The 23,107-nt window shown below is 43.4% G+C and overlaps 1 protein-coding gene across 1 annotated transcript in view; it reads left to right on the top strand.

Moving 5' to 3' along the window:
• The window catches only part of DNAH14 (dynein axonemal heavy chain 14), a 923,784-nt gene that overhangs the window by 687,757 nt on the left and 212,920 nt on the right, over positions 1–23,107 (top strand). The window contains exons 59-62 of the mRNA XM_069236199.1: positions 4,415–4,523; positions 7,359–7,484; positions 11,134–11,228; positions 16,910–17,069. Coding sequence (XP_069092300.1) covers positions 4,415–4,523; positions 7,359–7,484; positions 11,134–11,228; positions 16,910–17,069 — 490 coding nt within the window. The remainder of the gene's footprint in view (positions 1–4,414; positions 4,524–7,358; positions 7,485–11,133; positions 11,229–16,909; positions 17,070–23,107) is intronic.

Raw genomic sequence — 23,107 nt, 5'->3', positions numbered from 1 at the left:
AGGGGAGGGCTCTGACGTCACCTGCTGGCACTGTCCACTCAGAGGCTCCCAGAGTTCCCTTCCAACTTGGAATCCCTGATGGCAAAACCCAGGGACCCTCTGGAGGAGCTCTGAGCCCCACCCATGGGGTGGTGATGGGCAGGTGAGTGGTCACTCCCCTTTCCTTTGTCCAGTTTTGCGCCAGAGCAGGGACTGGGGGTCCCTGAACCGGTGTAGACTGGATCATGCAAGGAGGGCACCAAATGTGCCCTTATAAGCACTTCCAGTGGCTTGGGAGGCTACCCGTCCCAAGCCTGTAACACCTATTTCCAAAGGGAGAGGGGATAACACCACTCTCCCAAAGGAAATCCTTTGTTCCTGGGCTTGAGCTTCTCAAGCAACAGGAGGACAGAAACCTGTCTGAGAAGTGGCAGCAGCTGGGGCCACCTGGAAAACCTCAGAAGGCTGTAATGGCAATACTGGGGGTCCTTTAAGGAGCCCCCAGAGTGCATAGAATCATACAACCAATGCTTGCAAAAGCCTTGGGGTATGATTCCAACATGTTTGATACCAAACATGCCTGTGTTTGGAGTTACCATTATGTAGCTGGACATAGGCATGACCTGTACATGCATAAAATGGCGCCCCCGCACTCACGAAGCCCGGGAAAATGGTCATGGAGGTCTTGGGGGCACCTCTGCTAGACCTCTGCTAGTGCAGGGGTGCCCTCACACATAGGTACTCTGGACCCTGCCCTCAGGGCTGGAGGGCCTGCTATAGGAGTGACTTATAATTGACCTGGTGTGGTGTAAATAGCAGGGAAAGGGTGCATGCACCTTTTCAGGCAGGCTGCAATGGCAGTCCTGCAGAAGCCTTTGCATGGGCTCCCCATGGGTGGCAAAATATATGCTCTAACCCATAGGGACCCCCTGGAAATCCAATGCCCTGGGTACTTAGGTACTTTATATATTAGGGACTTATAAGGGGCACCAGTATGCCAATTGTGGGTGAAATACTGAGTTTAACAGTATGAAACAACCATAATTTAAGGGAGAGAGCATAACTACTGGGGTCCTGATTAGCAGGATCCCAGTAGACACAGTTAAACACACTGACAAACAGGCACAAAGTGGGGGTAACCAAGTTAGAAAGAGGCTACTTTCCTACATCTAGTAGCACAGAGGGACCCGGCCAGCACCCTACCAAGCGGACAGTGTGCATTCTGATGATGCTGGGCAGGGGTGGCCCTGCACTTCCCATGCCAAGGATGGGCAGTATAGGGGTCCGCCTGTGGCCCCCTCCACTTGTTCTCTGCCAGACTTTTCAAGGTAGGGAAACCATAATGAAATGGCTGGCAGGGAACAAGGTTGGAATCAGCCAGGTGGCGCTGAGTTCAGCGCCTCCCTGGCTGAACACAACCAAGACCGCCGTCAGTCCGTCAAGAACCATGTTCCCAGCGGGGATGGCAGTCCTCTGGCGCACGCGGCCACCTGCCAGGGTCATAATTGGGCAGTGGGACCGACTAGAGTGCGGCGGTCCAGCTGTCACCACAAGTATGGCAGTCCTTGGACCTCCGCACTCGTAAAGAGGCCCTTAATCTGTTGCAGAGGCAGAGTAATTATGTTATGTTTGTTGTTCGAGTCAATCATTAGCTGTGATTGAGAGGTGGAGTGGTAATTAACACATAACCAGTCCAGTTCTACATTCAGTATTCATTATAAATATACCTGTTGTACTTTAACAACATGTTTCCCCATTTTGATTGCACATATGTATTTTCTTTTTTATGTGAAATAAACCTTAAAAAGTAAGAGAAATAAATACTTGTTGTATTTTTAAATTTACAAAAATTGAAATGTGAGGTTGTTGTTCCTCAAAACCTGTGAACAAAAAAGTAAATGTTTTTTTTTAAATTGTTTCTAAGTTGCCACTGTTTAGAAAATGAAACGTTAACGCTGGAAAAAATATATGTGGTTATTTATTTCTAATTTACTCAACTTAGTTAACAATTTGTTATTAATTAAGAATGTGTTTTTAACCTTTTATTTTTGTTGGTAGAGAGTGTGGTTTATCACCTGGAGGTTGTAGAAAGTAGGATTTTGTTATTTACCTGACAAGGGGAAAAATGTAATGATGTGTTTTGGATGTTTGCAGCATTTTCATTCTATTGGCTGTGGAAAGAAAATTTTAAAATTCCTGAAAATGATGCTAGTTGTTTTTACTTTATTTGTGGTTTCTGATAATTAAAGTCCTCATTATGAGTTTGGTGGTCTGTGGACTGCATACTGGCGAGCAATGTTGTCAGACCACCACGAGATGCTGCCAGCATTGGAACCACCGCGGTAGCAGCAGTGTAGACCACAGGGTCAGAGTTTGTGGTGCTGGAATTGGGTCCGCTGTGGGCATTACGACCTCCCTGACAGTCAAGCTGACCATTGCAGGGACCCTGCCATGAACAGGTTGGCAGAAAGGCAGGTAAATAGCCCAAAACAAGGGCCACGGGGGAATGAGCATATGAGACATGTGGGCCCCCCTATGCCTGTTACATCTGTGGGCGCACTGTGTGCCATGCATGACGTGGTGCATGGGAACAGTGTGCCCAACGTGCTTGCAGCAGGGTATTGTGGGTGGCATCAGCCATAGGCTCACTCTTGTAGCAGAAGCATGCCGCAGCTGTGCCTTCCCCCACCAACCCTGTGGGGAATACATACAGTGCGATCAGGAGACCGGCGGCCTGGCTCCCTTCAGCAGACCGCCGCAATGATGGTCTTGCAGTCAAACCGCCAAACTAGTAATCCGCCCCTAAGTTTTTAATAAAAGGAGTACGTGTTGATCGTTTTGTAGAAACTAATTCAATTAAAAGCAAATGCAGTCTCTTTAAATTCTATGCTGATATTCTAATGTTCACATTAGCTTTCTCTTAACAACAAATTCTACTTTGCAAATAGTTGTCATTACGTCCTCTTACCTACAAAAAAGGCCAAGGTTGCTAGTTTAATAAACAAATATATAAATAATGGTGTTAAGAAAAATGTACCTTGATGCAAAGTACAGAGAACTTAAGATGCCCTTTTTGTGCATGCAATTGTGGAGTAAAGGTTTGCTGAGTAGAACTTGTGGAGTATATAATTGCAGAGTACAATTTTGCAGACTAGCACCCGATAGTTATCATTTTTCAGTATATTCTATGTTATCCTCTAGTTTGTCATTCTTAAATTGCTAACATGTTCTTTCTTGTCATCTAATGTGTGTTAAAAGATCTGCTGCTTTCTGAATAGGTCTGAGCTCTTTAAATACCACAAATAGATAAATGTTCACAAAAAAGGCTTTTTGTGCTGAAATGTGTAAATGGGGGCATGTGGCAAGGGCATCCTTGCACTAAGCCATATAAAAGTAAAAAGGGCAAAGGAGGAGGAAACCTCTATGAGGAGTCCTGCCACCCCTCAATGAGGTAGGGAGTGAGAGAAACAAGGAAGAGAAATGGTAAGGAGGCAAAAGCTAAATTAGTGATTCACATTTCCCAGTGTAAAAATAAAGAAATGAAAACCCCGCTCCCTCGAATATCCCCAAGAACCATATCTGCATACATGTGTGTTGATAGTTGTAGATGTTTTTGATTTTATGTATCTCACATTAATGGCCTAGTTACAACCTTGGCGAAATGGATACTCCATCACAAACGTGACGGATATCCTGCCTGCCGTTTTACAAGCTCCATTGGATATAATGGAACGTGGAATACAGCCGGCGGGATATCCGTCACATTTGTGATGGAGTATCCATTCTGCAAGATCGTAATCAGGCCCTAAATCACATGGAGTAAATTAGTCTGCTTCCTCTACTACCCACTGCTCACTCATCTATAGTTTTCAGGTACCACCTACCTTGTTTTAGTCAAATCTTCCCTTTCCTTGTATACCAAACACCCTTTTTTTCTTGTTTGTCAATTGATGTGCTTGGCTTTTCCTAGCCCCTTTGTTTACTCTTGGCCTGGTGCATGACCAGCCTTTACAACTACCTAGCCTTTGGCCATTTCTTTCAGGATGTCTATATTTTTTGACCATTCAAACAAATCCAGGAATGCAGCACTGGATATCCTCTGCTCAAACTCTTGCCTTCACAATCAAAGTACAAACTAGTTGTATTGTTGTCCATGTCGCATGATCTGCCTTTGATGCCTTGAGATGCACCATTACATTTAAACTACCCAAGAGAAGGTTATATCATCCAAAGAAAAAATAATTTCCTCCATAGGTATTCAGTTTTTTGTAATTTACACTACTTAAATGTCTGAAATCATGTTGAAAATTATATGATTTGTCTTTGTGCAAAAGGGGCGTAGATCTACTTAAATATAAATGTAAAGACTATAAATGAATGCAAGGTATTTATCTAGTTTCATAGTAACATTTATTTTCTGAGTCTTTTTCTTTAGGGATCGGTTTCATAACGGCCTTTCAAAGCTCCTGCAGGCTACATCGATGGTTGAAATAATGCAAGAAGAGCTGGTTGCACTTGGTCCACAAATAGAGCAAACATCAAAGGTATTGTTTTATTGACTAATGGGGAAATCTGAAGGATACATTGTGTGCATCTCTAGAACTAATAGCAAGCAATCTGACATCCATAATGTAGTGATAACGGTAAGCCCATCAGATAGAAATGGAAGTGATCCTAGAGACGTAGGAGACAACCATACAAATAACTTTATTGGGACAGCTCTTAAAGAGATCACTACCGGAATGTATGTCATGGCATTTAAACTTCAAGAAGGGCGACACTCAGGCCTTCATTACAAGGCTGGCAGTCTTCAGACCACCAGCTGCGCAGTCAGGACCGCCACTGCTGTGACAGCCCGACTGCCACAGAAAGACCTTGGCGGTCAGACCGTCAGGGTTCTACCAGCACCGCCAGGATCCATGAAACCAATGGCCTGGTGGTGGTGGAGATCGTAATCCGCCAGGGCAGCACCGCATGCAGTGCTGCCCTGCGGATTACAACTTTGTTCTCCACCAGCTTTTTCATGGCAGTTCCACCGCCATGAAAAGGCTGGCGGAGAACAGGTGCAGGGGGCCACGGTGGGGGGCCCCTACATGCCCATTGCATTTCGCATGGGAAGTACAGAGCCCCCCCCCTGCCCAGCACGGTCACAATGTTCACTGTCTGCTGTGCAGACAGTAAACATTGCGAGAATGCTGGTGCACCCTGCAAGTTACAGCATTGCCGTTGGCTCGATTACGAGCCGGAGACAATGCTGTAACCTGTTTCCCGCTAGTCCAGCGGGCAGAAACCGAGATTTCCATCCGCTGACCTAGCTGGAAACTCCTAATAGGTCACGAAGGTGGTGACCACCCTGACCAGAGTTTGGCGGACGGGCTTTCCCATCCACCAAACTCAAAATTGGGCCCTCAGTCTCTAATAAACTAGGTCAAAGCTCTTCACAAGCGCAGAGTTGCACTTCCTTTCAAAGTTCATATGGCAACACAGAATTGAAAAGGCTGGCCCTATTTACAAAATGTTTCCTTTGCAGCAAAGAGAACGAAAGAAAAGCGAACATTTTGATGAAATTGTGACAAATCATCCTCAGTTGTGTTTCGCTATCAAACAATTACATAATTCACAGTGTACTAAATTCTACTTTAGTGTAAACTCAACAGTCAGGTTGGTATTTTGGGAAGGTAGATCATTGGTCATTAAACCTTTTATTAGGTAGAGTACTGTATTTTGTCTCACTCAGCATCTTTTCCACAATTTGTCTGATTTCAAAGCATCTCACATCCCCTCTGGCCAAAAGCTGTGGTACTCTCAGTGCAGAGGCAGTGCTCTGATTCTGTGTTCTTGACCTGCACAATATATTACACTACCACGTATAGTCTAGCATTGCTTCTGTAGAGCTAGTCAGTAACAAAATAGCACCTTGCCCGATATAAATGCCAAAGAATGGGTGATTGTTGCATAAGGATCCTGAGGGGCATCATTGACTGATCCAAGGTCACTAATAAAATTGTCCTCTACAGTTAAGAAGTTTGTCTCAGTTGTTGTTCCACTTTCAACATTCCTTTGAGTGATTACAATGATTACAAGACAGTCCTATGTGGGATTCCTGTGTATGGAAGAAAGCTATGACTCCTGGAGGTTATAGAAGTAGGCAGTCTTTGATGTAGTCTGCAACTGTGGGATAGAGTGCCTGATAGTATTCAATTGCCCACCCAAGGGTTTCAGAAGAGTTTGAACAAGGGGGCAGTGATTATTCAGTGGCTTTATTTTTTTAATGTGTCCCCTTCAGAATGTTTTCGGTGAGCTAGCGATATGAGGGAAAAGACAGAATAGAATAAGCCAACTATTCAATGAAGGAAAAAAATAGTTCAGATATTGAACAGTTTGTGTAGGGGATTCAATAAACCTGTTTTATAAATGTACAAATATGATTTAAAGGATGATACTCAAGGCAAACCCTTCACCGTTAGATACAAAGTTGTGGTCTACTACCATGCTGGTTTTAGATACAGAAAGTGAGTAAGAAAGATCAGATATATATGCTGAGGCGAATGAGCAAATGAGCATCATTGTGTTTCAGAATGCCATTTTGAAAAAGTCTGTTTGCACTAATAGTTGATGGGTGGTACATCCTTTGCCTGATCATCTGATATAATTAAATGGGTAACAAGTAACCGAAAAAGTATACAGCTGTAAGAAAAAAGACGTCTATAACTTCTTCGGAAACATGATGTATGCACTCCCTTATTTACTAGCCAAGGCTATTTGGTTAAAGGAGCATGCATGTGAAGCGTGAGAGGCCATAAGAGAAGTAAGATCCCCCAAAGTAATATGTAAATCACAATTTTAAACACGAAAAGCTGTTGCCCTCCAACCTTTTTAATAATCTGTATATGTTCTCTTCCTTTTAGCTGTATACATGAGAGCAGTTTAATCTGGTGTGTTTCGCTTAATCTGTACATTTTGTATCTTCTGTGCAAGGTAAATGATAGCTTACCTCTACAATGATAGCACTAATTACATTTAATGGAATAGAGAAGATGTCATATTGAATCAGTTCTAAAGGTCAAATATGATTTCAGGCTGTAGAGCAGTGCTGCCTACTGTGGTGGGTCCACCAGAGAGATGGAGAAGTGTCTCTTTTGTTTACATTGCTTTTAAATATATCCATAACTTTAACCACTCAATTTCCTTTAACTATTCTTTTCTAATTCTTTAATCACAAATCATCTCTTTTCCTAAAACAATAGTTACCACATGTGTATCAAACACATAATTAGGTTTTGTGTTTTCTTTTTGCTGTAACATGTTACACTTAAAATGCAGGATTTAAATGTTATTTTAATTGTCTAAGCTAAATCAATTATCCTTTCCTTAACTAGGACATAGAAGAGTTAATGATGAAACTTAAAAGAGATTCACTGGTGGTGGAGCAGGTTCGAGCTATTGTTAAACAAGATGAGGAAATTATGACCGAGGAAACCAACACTGTGCAGGAATATGCTGAGGTGAACAACATACCGTCATATGGGAGAGAGAGAGAGTGTGTGTGTGTTGGTGTGTGTGTGTGTTTGTGTAAACTAAACATGTAAATACCATCTTGCAATGTAATGTCCAAATTACATGCTAGCAAAAATTGACAAGTCATGTAGCACAGCACAATTTTTGCTGCATTCCATATCTCATTTGAGATGCTAACACTACAGTACAAGAGTTCTCAATAATACCTGCTGTCGCCCATTGGAGCAAAGTCAATGCCTAAGAATAGTTCCACACCTATTTTAATATTCCCTCCAGGTCCGCTTCATTCAGAATCATTCAATGGTTCCCAGCTGGTTACTCATTTCTAAAATCAAAGCAGAAGTCTAAATGGGAAGGCACCAAGTGTGTGCATTTAAACAAAATAAATTACAAAATGAAGAAATTGAATACACCCAGAAAACAAACACAGAAAGAACTTACTCGAGGACACCCTCCCAAACCAAATAAAAGTTTCCATTTATAATAGTCTTATTTCCCTTTCTTCTGGGATCATGCTAATCTCTTGTCCATTTCTGTATGTCTCTATGCCTGTGTTATAGGGCTGATGACGCAACACTCACATTGACAGTTGGACCGCTGCACTCCAGGCGGTCCGACCGCCCAATTACAACTTTGGCAGGTGGACCCGCCTGGAGGCCGCCGTCCCCGCCAGGATCAAAGATCCCAACCGGGTGACGGCGGTCAGGCTTGTAACCAACCACGGGCGGCGCTGACCTCAGTGCTGTCTGGCTGATTACAACCCCACTTTCCATCAGGCTTTTCATGGTGGGGACCTGCCATGAAAAGGCTGGCAGAAAGCCAGTGCCAGGGGGCCACAGGGCCCATGACCATGGCTTGGGCAGTGCAGGACCTCCCCTGCCCAGCACCTTTGGAATGCACACTGTCTGCTTTACATACAGTGCGCATTCCAAGGGTGCTGGTCGGCCCCCCCTGTGGTACGGTATAGGACTCTGCTCACAAAGGGAGCAGAGTCCTGTACTGTAGCACTGTTCCCAACGGACTGACCAACGAGAACGCTCCATTACAATGTTCCTGCCGGTCAGCTCGGCGGGAACATTGTAATAGGGTGGGGGAGGAGGGTGCCACCGGAATGATGGTGGGGTCCTCCCCACGGCATTGGCCATCAGCTGGTCTGACCGTTCATATTCTAATCAGGCCCTTATCTTTTGAGTGAAGTGGCCCCTGCCCTAGCAGAGATTAGAGGAGATAAGCCACACATTTAACCTATTTTGGAATTGTAAATTAGTAAGATGTACACCCCATCATGTGAGTGGGAGTTGTGAAAAAGGAATTGTTGTCTTGAGAGGAAATGCTAAGTCATATACAATTCATTCTAGGGTGGAAAAATACCTGTCTCTAATACTAACATTACTGAATTGTATTGAGGATGTTGTGGTCTGTTTGCTTACATTTATAGAATTCTTAGGAGAAAATTAGGCAGGTACAGGAGAAAAATGGTAGACACCAGGAACAGTGGGAGAGGAGAGGAGCTGCCCCAGGAACTGGTTTGGAGTGACTACAGGGAAGGGGTTGCTCATTTCCCTGGCCACACATTTGGGATGAGCACAGGAGCTATGCATGGGGCAAGAAAGGTTATGCCATGTTAGTTTTGGGCACTGTGGGATTATTTGAAGTAAAACCTACAGAAAGTAATGCAAAAGTGGGTAATGTCACCCCATTTACCTTTTGCCCCATTAGTTCGGGCGTGGCTAGGTTTGCACTGAGCATAAATGTGGCACCCACTGTACCTTCCTCATTACACTGTTGGAGAAGAAGATTCATTGCCCTGCTGTCTGAAGACCTGAGAAGACTGCACCTGCTTCACTTGTACCGAGGACCCCAGAAGTGCTTCCAAGTCCTGTTTGAGCTACAGTGACGCAACAAGCTTCAAGTGGCTTAATCCCTGCATTACCATTTGCCTGGTTCCAACTGGACCTGCCCGGGATCCTGCTGCTGGCCTCTGTTGGAGGGAGTTATAACCCCCAAGTGCTGTCCCGAAGGGACTGGGAATCTTGGCTGGTGTCAGAGCATACTCTTTCTAAAAACCTGGGGCTTAAAAGTTTTCTGTGAACCATGTCCCTGGAGAAGCATCAGGATAGTGGGACAAATCTTTCCAGCTGATCCAACAAGGATACATTGCGGCTGGGCCTGACTTTGCCAAAGCTCCTGCTATGTTCTCCACTCGATTTTAGAATCAGTCACTGCTGAGGTCACAGCGACTCCATCCCTGAGCTCCCTCAACACTGCCTATGAGGAAGACCCAATCGATGCCAAAGGCCTCTGGAGCAAATAAACTTGAACTTCTCCCACCTGAGCCTTTTCCAATAAAACTAAATGATTCCTCCGGGGCTCCACTCTAATGCTGGGGTTTGCAGACGTTGAGCCCACTGCATAGTCTCACTGAAGGTTGCCGCCAACGTGAGTTAACTTTCCCACCGGAACAAACCTGGTCCTTGTATCTGACCCACGCTCCATCACTGACAGCCTTAAAACTTACCTTTGTGCTTGTTAAGGGCAACCTGATGACCATGGTTGGCGCTCAACGCTTGTTGGTGCCACTTTTAAGCTAAAACTTTAGAAATATGTAACTCCTGTTCTACTGATTGGATTTTGATCTTTCTGATATCATGTTATTTAGCAAAATGTATTCTATTTTTTAAATTAGATTAGGGTTTTTCCTGTGTGGTGTTTTAACTTTATTACTGTTTGAGTACTGCATAAATACTTTACACATTCACCTCTGAGTTAAGCCTGCCTCATCTGTGCCGCAGCCACTGGGGGTTGAGCACAGGTTAATTTAGTGACTTTAGTGATTCACCCTGACAAGGAGTGCGGTTTTTGTTTGAGGTAGGTACTCACCCCCTTCACAGGGTTGTAGCTTCAGGTGGGTGTTTGGGGCATTACACCCAAGTAATACATGTATTTTCTGGTAAATAGAGGTGCTTTCAGTCAAGTATGGCAAGGTGTCTGTCAGATTTCACCTACATTGTTTACATAAACAGACAAAAACGCACGCACTCTCTCCCTCTCTCTGCTTTAAAAGCCTTCAATAATTAAGTTAGTTCACAAAATATGGGTCCCCATTACAAGTTTGGCAGAGGGGGTTACTCCGTCACAAATGTGACAGATATCCCGTCCAGCATATTGCAAGTTCCATTATATCCTATGGAACTTGTAATACGGCGGACGGGATATTCGTCACGCCCGCCAAACTCGTAATGAGGCCCATAGTGTTTTCTCTCACTTAGTACCCCTCCCAATCCGCATTCGTCTCCCTTTTGAGCCCCTCTTTTGCACCCTTCTAGTTGTATGATATATTTTAGCATTATATACCTGCCTGATTCTTGCAAAATCTGAAGTTATACCCCCACCACAAATGTAATGACCAGACTACGCCCCCGCCACTGCAACCAGTATCCCAATTCCTCATAATAGCATATTACTTTCTGTGCATCTGCATATACAAATTATATACACTCTGTTAAAAAAGATGTATAGCATATTGGTTTATATTGCTGCTATTTTTTGTGGTGATTGGTGAAAGGTTTTCTTTATATTTTTGGAAGCTTCCAGTACTTAACCATGAAATAATAATGTCTTCTGATTGTGATGCAGCAAGCCATGAAGGAGCTGGATGATGTGCTGCCAGTTCTGCAGCAGGCAGTGTCTGCCCTGGGCTCACTCCATAAAGCAGACATCTCTGAGATCAGGTAAGGCAGCCCTTGCCACCTAGAACTGTGGGGTCCTTCCAAAAATAATTGTAATTTGTTGGGCTCTATGTCAGCAGTATGCTTCAGAAAGTGACAAGTTTGCTAAGAAGCAAACATGCATTTTGACCATCTTCTGTCAGTGTTCATGTTTCAATCAATCACACAATAACATCTTAATTGGCTTGAACTAATGAAAAGTAACATATAAACGCCCTCATTTACAGTTGCCCAGTAAATCTGTGGTCATACTGCAGTTGAGGTAATTATGTTACCACCCTTTAATTTACTTGGATTTCTTTTTGTACGCATACATCCTCATTCAGTGTTTGTCAACTATTGGGGTGCAAAAACACAACAGTGGAAATACCGCTTGGGCAATTCAGTATTTGTGCCTGATTATTGGATTTTCTGTGAATGTGCAGATTTTTTGCAACTATTTTTTGCATGGTATTACTTTTACACTGCAGAATTTCCTGAAGGTAGGACCTGGAGAAGATTAAATTGTCAAGCAAAAATTACGAATGACCACTTTGAAAACATTGCACAAAAAGTTCTTTCCATTTACGCGTCCAGCTCGGAATGAATCCATAAAGGATGATAATTTAAGGATATTTTGTTTCTTTGTGTTATTTTTGCAGAGTTTCCGTTTTTGAGTGATTTCATAGAAAGATGATTTTATGGAATAGCATTACTGGGAGATCATTTTACCTAAACTGTTTAATGGAAATTTGCAGGATGAATGGCACTTACAAAATTATTGAAACCAATTCAAAGAATGTGTTTTTTGTTTTTTCAAAACGTGACTTTTGCATGTTTAATTTTTAAGGTGTAAATCCAATGGTTGCGGGTCTTCTTTTCAGAAACATTTTTGTTGGAAATATTTATTTTGGTGCTTTACTTCAGGGAACATTATTTTGGACTTATGTGTTTTAATTTGTCAAGCAATTGCCTTGGGTGCTTTAGAATCTCTGACTCCACACCACACCACACCTAAACACCACCATCCTTGACCCCCTCAGAACACCTAAACACCATCCATCCCTGCCCCCTAAAAACACCTTCTCAGGCCTAAATTCCAACCATCGCTGACTGCTACACTCCACCTCTCTCTGAATCCTGAAAGCCCACCCTACACATAAACTACACATATTACTGACTCCTAAACTCCATTTATCCCTGAACCCTAAAACCACTCACTACTAAACTCCACCAATTACTGTGCCCTTAAATCTCTTTTCACGCCCATCCTTGAACCCTTCAACTCCCTCACCACCCCTAAATTCATCCTATCCCTGAACCCTAGGAAAAGCCCTAACCACCAAAACACCTTTCATCCCTAAAATCTAAAAACTCTTTAACACCCATAAACTCCATCTATTCCTGAGCTCTATAAATCCTTTTTACATCTACAATCTACTCATCCATTACCTCTGCCACCTTTAGCACCCCTAAACTCCACCCATTCCTGAAGCCTAAAATCAATTATCTATCCCTAAATTCTACCCATCACTGACTGTTAAAAACATAAGCAGCTCTAAACTCTGCCCATACACGAACCCTAAAAACCTCAAACATCCTTATACTTCATCCATCTCCAAGCCCCAAAAGTAAGTCACCACTTCTAAACTCTTCCCGTCTGTGAACCCTAAAAGCCCCTCACCCGCCCTAAACTCTCCTATTCCTGATCCCTAAAATTTCCCTCTGCATCCCCAAACTTCACCTATCCCTGAACCCAATCTCCCTTCCCATGCCTGTCCCATAAGAAACCCTCATCACCCCTAAATAGCAACCATCTCTGAAACCAAAAACCCCTTACTATCCTTAAATCCCACCCAAGATTAATGTGATTTTTGTTTTTTTCTTAAAATGATCTTTTCTGTAATATGTTTCCTTTAATTTTCAATTTATTTGTATTTCTTTGAAAAGTTCTTTCATTAATATTGTTTTTCAATGGTTTGGTTTCCTCCAATGAGGTTTCTCAGATTTCATTTACCATTAAATCACATACATCAGAACAGCACATTTTTCTTGGCTGTGATGCAGCAGTATTGTTTGTGCAATGCAGTAATAATGCATTACTCTGAACTAGTGGAATTCATAAGGTGCTGTAGTGTAAGTACTGCACAATTATTGTACTTTTCAGTCAAAGTAAATTACAGTTAAAACATTAAATGCATTGTAGATAGCACACCCTGTTGGGCAATGCGTAAAACTACTGGTTTTGTTTGTAGAATTCAGGAAATAAGGTTTAGCATGTACTAAAAAAACAGAGATCAGAGACTCAGTCAGTTTGCAGTATTTTTGGATATGACTCCAGTCCTATAACAACTACCTCATCTCCCTCCAACCTACCTAACCAGTGCCTTTCTCCTAAATCAAGTGAGGTTATCAGTGGCAGTACAAGACGCAACATTTCCCGACCCATGACTAAAGTGACATCACAGAAAATGACATTGCATGACCTTTGGCCCTGATACAGCCACAGGAATGTTAATTGAATGCATGCATAGAAAGCCTTCTTCAGGTGTAGAATGAAGAAAAATATTTCAGAATCTAACTCAAGCAGATCTAAGCAAACTAAAACAACTACTATCATCCTACATGTCACTAACATTGTCCTCACATAGAGAGAAATGATTAGTGCCCCTAGACCACCAGATAAATAGGCAAGATACATATTCATAATTAAATGGTTGTTATAGAAGCTGACAATTAATGTTCTACCAAGTCCCAAATACTATCTACATTGAAAGTGCCATGTAATGCCAAATCATCAATGCTCTATAGTGAGAAGTTAAAATAGACATGTATTGCCCAGGGTGACTGACTGCTCCGTACAATTTAAAATTATGCGGGCTCAGAGCTGACAGAGGATTATGGTTTCAGTAACATTTATTGCCTCCATTCTTTGCCCACCAACCATTGGCTCAACCCTGCCATTAATCCCCAACTGCCTTCCACAGCTCGCATGGGAAGGGTTGCTTTAGGTACCTTGATATGCTGTACTCCTCCAGGACTGCAGGTCTTAGCAGATCCAGAGGGAGAGTTTATTGTGAGACATCTTCTTTCTGTGACAGCATCATTGTAAGCCCTGCTTGCTTACCCTCGTCCTCTCAAGCCTCTCTCTCTGCCACCCTTATTTTGCCATCATCCCTTATGTTCTTTCTGACACCCTTCCATGTCTCGTGTAAGTGCCTCCTATCTTCTGTTCTGTCCCCATTTCTCCACATCAGCCCCTTATACCCACCTAGTAGCTGCAGAAGAATGCCCAACCCAATGACTCCTCATGTCTACTTTTATGTTTTCTCCAAATGCCCCATGGTCCAAGCCCCATAATCGCTCCACTAGTCCCCAGTATTTCTCCTATGACTCAGATGTCTCCTCTGAGGCCACCTGTGGCTTTATGTTAACCGTTATGTCTCTATCAGCTCCATTGCCTTTGGTTTCCTCAATAGATCTCCCACTCAGTCCCATGCTTTCACTTCAGCCCAGTATGTTCTATAGCTCCTCCATTAGTCCTCAAGCCCCAGCACCCCCAGCACTCTAACTTCCCTTAGCTCTTTGTATTGCTCCCATTTCTCTCATTCAGCTCTGCATGTTTCCTAATCCCGCATCAGGGGTGTAACACAAGCCACATGCAAGGGACCCCAACTCCTTAGTCCCCCAATGCTTCTGGCCACCCCATTCAGTCCAAGGCCAATGAATATCTGTGAGGTATGGGAGACTTAGCGGGCTCTCTTCACACTCTATAGAGGGGCCCCATCATTGTGCGCTACACCACTATCCTGCATGTTTCCTCATTAACTCTTTAGCATTCTCATGACGTCCCTTGTCTTCCTCTCTGCACCCTCCTACAATTGTTCCTCATCATCCTCCATGTCTCATTAACTACAAGGTCTCCGGCTTAGCTTTTCTTTGTCTCTCTTGTACCCTTTGACTGCTTCCCCTTCATGGTCAGGTGATGAATTTCCCATATGACTACGCAAAGGAAAGGATTCCCTAAGAACATGCAGAGAATGTCTACATTTTGCACCCTCACATTAAAGGGTACCTTGGTGGGTTCCTATGATCTTTGGATACCCCATGATGGCAGATGATCACAGTCTGCAAACACCCTTATGAATTGTTCCTATCCCCTATTCAGATAAACGCTGGGACTTCTCACTGTCAGTGCTCTAGAGGCTGTTCTGGCTGTAATAACACATGTGCACACTACATCATGGCCTTTGAATGGGAGACTAGGGGGTTGTCACAAAGGTGAATGCACTCTGGGACTTCTACTACCATTTATAGCTCAGAAGACTCCTGCTTCCGTGAGCAGCAGGGAAGCCATCGGCATACTGGAAAAGAGCACTGCGTTCACCCTCCTCTTCCTTGTGTCTGCTATACTTGCCCCTGCACAGGTGATCATACTGCTTTAGTGTGCATCTGGATGGTAACCCACATTTATTTTAAGAAAGAGGAGGTGCATGAATACCATGTATGCATTTTGGATGTGCAGTTGTGCCTGAATGCCCCTTCCCATTATATGGCACATCACCTAAGTACAATTTCATACTGCACCCGGGAAATGGACAAGCACTATAAACACATCAAAACAAATGTGTCTCTGACTTTTCCCTAAAGCCATCTGCTTCTCAGGAGGGGTGATAATAAGGTCCTGTGAAAGGGAAAATAATACTTGGCATATTTACCTTTTCCACCAGGGATGCCACTGTATCTCTTTGTACTACACATTAGCACTCAACTTGTGACTCAAAGCCCAGCCCATTTAGAGCATGGTGAGACATACATCAACCTCTATTAGCCAAGATTATTCTGGAATTAGGGCACTGTGCAGTTACTGGAATGCCTTAATTATGATTTTCTACCCTGTTCGCAGCCTCTTCAAATGTGTAACATACTCTGATTAAATGTGCAACAGCTGTCCAACAAACTCAGTAGAACATTTAAAATGTACATTCTATGGGCCTCATTACGAGTTCGGTGGATGGGGAGACGCGTCCGCATAACTTCAGACGGAGAGGTTGCCTCCATGCTGGCTACCTCCCCAGCCAGGCCCATTACGACTTTCCCGCTGGGCTGATGGGTGTAAACCAAGGAGGATTCCACCTGTCGGCTCAGCGGGAAAGTGGTGGCAGCATTGTCCCCAGCTCATAATCGATGCGGCTGCAATGGTGCCACCACGGGGGGCACTAGCACCCTCACAAGCACAGCAGACAGTGGGCATTGCGTTTGTGCTGGGCAGGGGGACCCCTGCATTGCCTCTGGCCCCCTGCACCTGTTCTCTGCAAGCCTTTTCATGGCGATGATACCGCTATGAAAAGGCTGGCAGGGAACCAGGTTGTAATCAGCAGGGCGGCACTGCTTGCAGCGCTGCCCTGGCTGATTCCGACCTCTGCGACTCTCTGCCCATCGGGATCACTGATCCCAGTGGTGATGGCGGTGCCCCGGCAGTCTGACCGCCAAGGTCGTAATGTGGCATCGGCGTTCCTGACTGCCACTGCGAGGCTGGCGGTCTCAAGACTGCCAGCCTCATAATCAATCCCTATGTTTGGGTTTCTTGTGGCTCTAACATTTAAATATAAATATTGCCTTTGAAATATGACTGGTTAAAGACTTTGTGTCAGGCATGTAAATGGTATCAATTGTTAAACTGGTCTTTATTTTTTATGTCTTAGAGTGTACACTCACCCTCCCAATCTTGTGCTAAGTGTTATGAATGCAGTGTGTACCCTTCTGCAAAAGAAACCAGATTGGGCAACAGCAAAACTTCTGCTTGGAGATTCAGGATTTCTGAAAACATTGGTTAATCTCGATAAGGACAGTTTACCAGAGAAGGTATGTCTACAAGTATGCCTTTGGCTGCTTCCAAAAGCCCATTGTTCTCTTTTAGGGGATCCCCATCAATAGTCATAATCACTGAATTGTTCCTCTCTTGAAAGAGACAAAAAAGCATATTGACATTTAGGAGAGCACTTTCACTGTCCAGGATATTGACTACCAGTCATTTATTTCCGCAGCTGGATGAAGGAAAAGCCAAGTCTTGGTTGTTATCAAAAGAAAGTCAGGGCTTTTAGAAATGCACAAAGTGCAAAGCTTGCAAGCATGGTGTTTCAGCCGATGAGTATTCCATCAAGAATAAAGCATATGTAATGAGACGAAGGGTAATATGTAAAAGCACTTAAAATGCCTATGTGATCAATTATACATTGAAAGCACAATTTGCCAATTACAGAAAATAATTCTAGAACATCTTAGGACAATCAAGAACAATTATGTCAATTATCCCATGGCAAGACATTTCAAAACTAAACATAACGGCAATGTGACATCATTGTAATATTGTGGGATTGACTTACTGAAGAAACCAATAATGGGGAGGATACAGGATACGTCTATTAAGACAAATGGAATCCAGATACATTATTAAGTATGGTAGAAATATTTCCAGTTTAGTCACAATCAGGATGAGGAACTACATATACATCTATTAACTACCCCCAAGTTGTGCCAGTCTTGATGTGATGATTATTAATTTATTTGAAATGATGAGGCTAGATCGTGGAAGAGTTGTGAGAGATACAGTGTATAAAAACACATTGACTGTTGATTATTAACCGTATGTAGCAATATTTAGGATTGCATTAAAACTGTATTGGTTATATGCTATAGGGTAGCAATGATAATTGTAATCTAGATTGGGTGGTTTATTGTTCAATTTATATGTTGTAGTCTTATTTTAAATTTTTTTCATTGATGAATGAATTATTGTCTTGTCAATTAGCAAGCACGTTTTGAAGTATGCCCACCAGAAGGCTTGAATGTGATGGACTTACTGCATTAAGAATGTCCATTGTGGTACCCAATAGGAATTCCTATGTGTAATCATGTTCAATGAATAGTGCAAACATTGAAGTGGGAAGCAATTCAAATGAAGAAGGTAAAATATGTCAGATTCCTGGGTTTACCGCTAAGTTAAAAAGTAAGGAAATCTGAGGATATAGGGACTGAATTAACCAGAATACATTTCTTGCGTAATGGAAAGAGTAGTAGGACAATATATAAGGGCCAGACATTATTGAAGATTTTGTATGTGATCAAGACACCTTGTTGAAACGCATAATTTCTTCTTCACTGTTGCTGTGTGATTTCAAATAAAGCATCACTGATTCCTTTGGTGAGTACTTCCTACCTTTCTTCTTTAAAATTAATTATGGGGGTGGTCACCCCAGGAGGAGGCACTGGGCAAGATTGTGGCGTGTGCCACAGCTTATACGGTCAATCACTGTTGTTTTATTTATATATATATATATATATATATATATATATATATATATATATATATATATATATAACCATCAAAGACGACGCTGCACTCCCGGAGACTGAAATCATTGCAGTTGATTTATTCACTTACAGAAAGCTGTTCAACAGACACCACAACGCGTTTCAACAGAATGTCTTCTACCAGGTGGTTTCGTCTGCTCTCTCCATATTTTCACTCGTCACCCTGATATAAACTAGGCATTGTGGGATTGTTAGTCCAAAAAATTCCCACACCTGGGGACAATTAAGACACTTCTCCTCTGTTCACATACGCACGTTTCATTTTGAATAATACGATAATGTGCTCTCTTGTTTTTAACATTTCCTCATCTTTGTGTAATGTACAAATGCCACATTACGATTCAGTAAATTTGGTGTTTAAGGAGTCCCTTTCAGCTATGCAATCACAGTAGTATGTATAAATTTTTTGCAACCAAATTACGATCGCAAAACATTAACTTTTTAGCAACTACTAAAAGGTAGTGGTAACCATTCACCAATGGGAAGGGGTATACATATCCCATTATTCTTTAAAGAAAATAGTCTGCATTAAAAAAAGGAAAAAAAATAGATTGCTGTATGAAAAACCAATCACAGACATGGTCTGCTGACCCCAACAGGCCACCATCCCTGTTATGGCTATCATTCCTAATGGAATGCAAACTGCAACCTGCAGCATTATGATTCATAAGGCAGGTCGATTTGCGATCCACTAAGAACCGCTATTTTAAATATGTGAGTTTTCTTACATTAGGAAATGCAGTTTCCTACTTTTTGTACATATGGCCCGATATGCTTTGCTGCCTAAAAAAAAGGCTAGAAATGTCCCAAAGTCATGTATGTCTCAGCAACGCTCCAATTATGGAACACCTCCACTTCGTGATCAACCGAGATGGAAAAACCTCCATCGAAGGAACCCTCGTTTACAGACCCCAGGTCTACGACAAACGTTCTGCAAAACCATCCCATAACTCATCGCCATCCAAGCTATCGACACCGAACACTACATCTTCCTCAGAGATCTGAACGTCCTCCTCAATGACCCCAAGGACACCAACACCACCAATCTCATGGAGAGCATGAACATAATTGGACTCAATCAAATTGTCACTGATCCCGCACACATCGCAGGACACATGCTGGACCCCTTCTTCACCTCTAGCAATAAAATCTCCTATGACCATACCTCAGCGCTCACCTGAACAGACCACTGCATCGTACACTTCACTTTCACAGCTGACCATGACAACTCAGCCAGGCCACCCGCACCTCCCATCAAAGCTGGGGCAAGATATCCGAAGCCCGATGGTGTGACTCCCTCAACACTCACCACCCCGACATTCCTACAGACATGGACACAGCAGTCAGGAACTTCTCTACATGGATCTCAAACAGCACAGATACCTTCGCCCCCCCCCCCCCCCCCCAAACTGAGCAAATCCAACAACCACTCAAAGCAAAAAAGCTGGTATTCACCAGAAATTAGAACCACCAAGCGCAGGTGCAAACAGCTTGAAAGAAGGCGGCGCTCCAGAAAGGACCCCGTTGACCAATCCTCCTTCAAGATCACGCTCACTCATTACCACAAACGCATCATCGACACCAGGAAACAAGCCCTAGTCACCCGTATACAAAACAGCTCCTACCGCAGCAAAGACCTTTTAAAAAATCTGCCAAGAAATTTCCAACCCATCAGCATCAGAGAACTGCACCACCCCTTCACAGTACCTATGCTATTCCATTGCAGATGCATTTCACAATAAAATAGCCACCATCTAAAAAAACTTCACACCCCTTCTCTCCATCGCTGACACCATCAATCTTCTGAGCTCCTCGGATCCCCCCACTAATTGTTCCATCACCAATGGAAAACATCTCACTACACAGAAAACCGCTGTCCTCATGAAATCCATCCACTCTGGATCCCCTAGAGCCCTTGTCCTCACCACATGTTCAACCTAGAAATCAGCAGCATCACCAGCAAACTCACCGACATCCTCAACTCCTCAATCAGCCCAGCTACCTTCCCAGAAGCCTGGAAACATGCAGGAGTTAAGTCCCTGCTCAAAAAACACTCTTTAGTTCCCACCAAACTCAAAAATGACCAGCCGATCTTCCTACTCCAGTTCCCAGCAAAATTACTTGAAAAAGCCATTGACCAACAGCTCGCAACCTTCTTAGAGGAAAACAACCTCCTGCACAACACTTCACAATCTGGCTAATGCACTAACCACACCACGGAATCTGCCCTGATCGCAGCCACAGATGACATCCGACACCTCCTAGACCAAGGAAACTCTGCCGCCCTCATCCTCCTCGACCTCTCTGCTGCCTTTGACACAGTCTCCCACCACACACTGCTCGCAAGGCCCCACAAAACAGGAATCAGAGGAAAATCCCTTAAGTGGATCGCCTCTTTTCTATCAGGCAGAACTCGGAGAGTCCACCTCCCGCCCTTCACCTCAAAGCCCAAGGATATCATCTGTGGCATCCCCCTGGTATCATTACTCACCCCCACCCTCTTCAACACCTATATAAACACCCGGCCAACATCGTCAGAAACCACTGACTCAACATAATCTCCTATGCTGATGACACACAGCTCATCCTCGCACCCTCCACGAAGAAAACCAACCTTTAGAACTACGCAAACAGCATCGCAAATGAATGAAGGACAGATGCCTCAAACTCAACACTGACAAAATGGAGGTACTGCTGTTCTGTAACACCACCTCACCTTGGGACAACTCCTGGTGGCAGCCGAGTTGGGACCCCCCAACCCCTACACCCACAAACCACTCCATAAACCTAGGTATCATCATAGGTAGCAAACTCTGCATAAAGCACCTGGTCACGCAGTCTCCTCCTCCTGCTTCCTCACCCTCTGAATGCTCCCCAAGATCTTCAAATGGCTGCCTTTCAACACCAGAAGTACCTTCACACATACCCTAATAACTAGCCGACTAGACTACGGCAACACACTCTACGCTGGACTCACCACTGGACTCACGAAAAGACTTCAGTTTATCCAGAACTCAGCCGCCATACTCTTCCTAGACCTCCCGAAATGAATGCACATCATTACCCACCTAAAAAACCTTCACTTGGCTCCCTGTACACAAATGATGCCACTTCAAGCTCCTGACATTCGCTTATAAATCCCTGCATGACCTAGGACCAGCTTGCCTCAACCACCACTTGAACTTCCACCACTCCTCCAGACTCCTTCACGCCGCCTTGCTGTCCCTCACAATCACACCACAAATTTGCTGTTACACCTATGGTGGTGGCTCCTTCTCCTACCTAGCAGAAAAGCCCTGGGATAGCCTCCCCCCCCACCTAAGAGCATCTCCCTCCATTCTGGAATACAGAAGAGGTCTCAAGACGTGGCCGTTCGACTGAGACTAATGCTGCAGCAACAGTGCCTGGATACGCTCACCGGTGATTAGTGTGCTTTACAAATCCGATGTTTGATTGATTGATTTTAAAAACATTTTAAATTATATGAAAACTGTCACTAGATATAACACGTAACTGGAAATATCTGTCACAAATCCCATAAAAGGAAAAATAAAGGGAATGCAGAACTATGCTAGCACATAGGCTGCACATCTAGAGCATTAAAAACAGGCATTGTGCCTTTAAGGCTTTCACACTTGCTCCAGTGTCCCATCATGAATCAGAGGTTTGAAAGTTCTTCTGTCTGCAGCCGATGCACTAACATGGAGAGTTGTTGAGTTAAAGTCTGCTCTTAAGACACAAAAAAGAAATCCACAACCCCTTTCTGCTCCAATACAGTGCTCAAAACAGGATCATGATACGGACCCTGTACCTTCACGTGTGTGTAAATGTAATTGACCCTGGGATCCTGTTTTAGCTGCAGATTTCAAAGTATAAACCAAGAATTATTTGTGAATTTCTTAAGCTTCGGAAAAATCACCACTTCTAAATACTCTTGCAACCACTCCTAGATTCAGGGTTTAAGTGAACTTTGAATAAAAAAATAGAAATTGTTCTGCCGAAAATGTAGCCATCGCTAACAGGACTGTGTAGGAAAGTAGGACTGATGACTTTGGCCCATATGTAGAAGTTGGCGGATGTAATATTCCTTCTCAATGTGATGGATGCCCCGTCTGCCTTATCACAAATGCATTTTAGGCTGACACTTGTAATAGGGCAGAAGGGATATCCTCCACGTTTTGGTGAAGTATCCCATTCACCCAAATCTAAATAAGCCCCTTTGCCTGTTCTCGTCTTACCATTAAGGGACTTGTGGTGGATGAGCTGGAAAAAGACTCAGTATTTACTCCACCACGTCTCTCACAGAATTATATATACCACAGGCATTAGTAACTTCAGGTGGCAGAAGTATTTCAGACTACATGTTCTTGGGGAATGGCATGGGGAAATTTGTATTTTGACACCAATTCCTTTGTGTTTTTGCTTTAAGCTCTGGACTTCTAGTGCTCTAGCAGATCCCGTTACAGAACACTCATACTAATTTGACTGCTGACCACAATAATTTTCCTTTTGATTCATGACTTTGGTTG

The sequence above is a fragment of the Pleurodeles waltl genome, chromosome 5, assembly GCF_031143425.1.
Source record: "Pleurodeles waltl isolate 20211129_DDA chromosome 5, aPleWal1.hap1.20221129, whole genome shotgun sequence".
Lineage (NCBI taxonomy): Eukaryota > Metazoa > Chordata > Amphibia > Caudata > Salamandridae > Pleurodeles > Pleurodeles waltl.
This window is presented reverse-complemented; position numbering and strand designations above follow the sequence as displayed.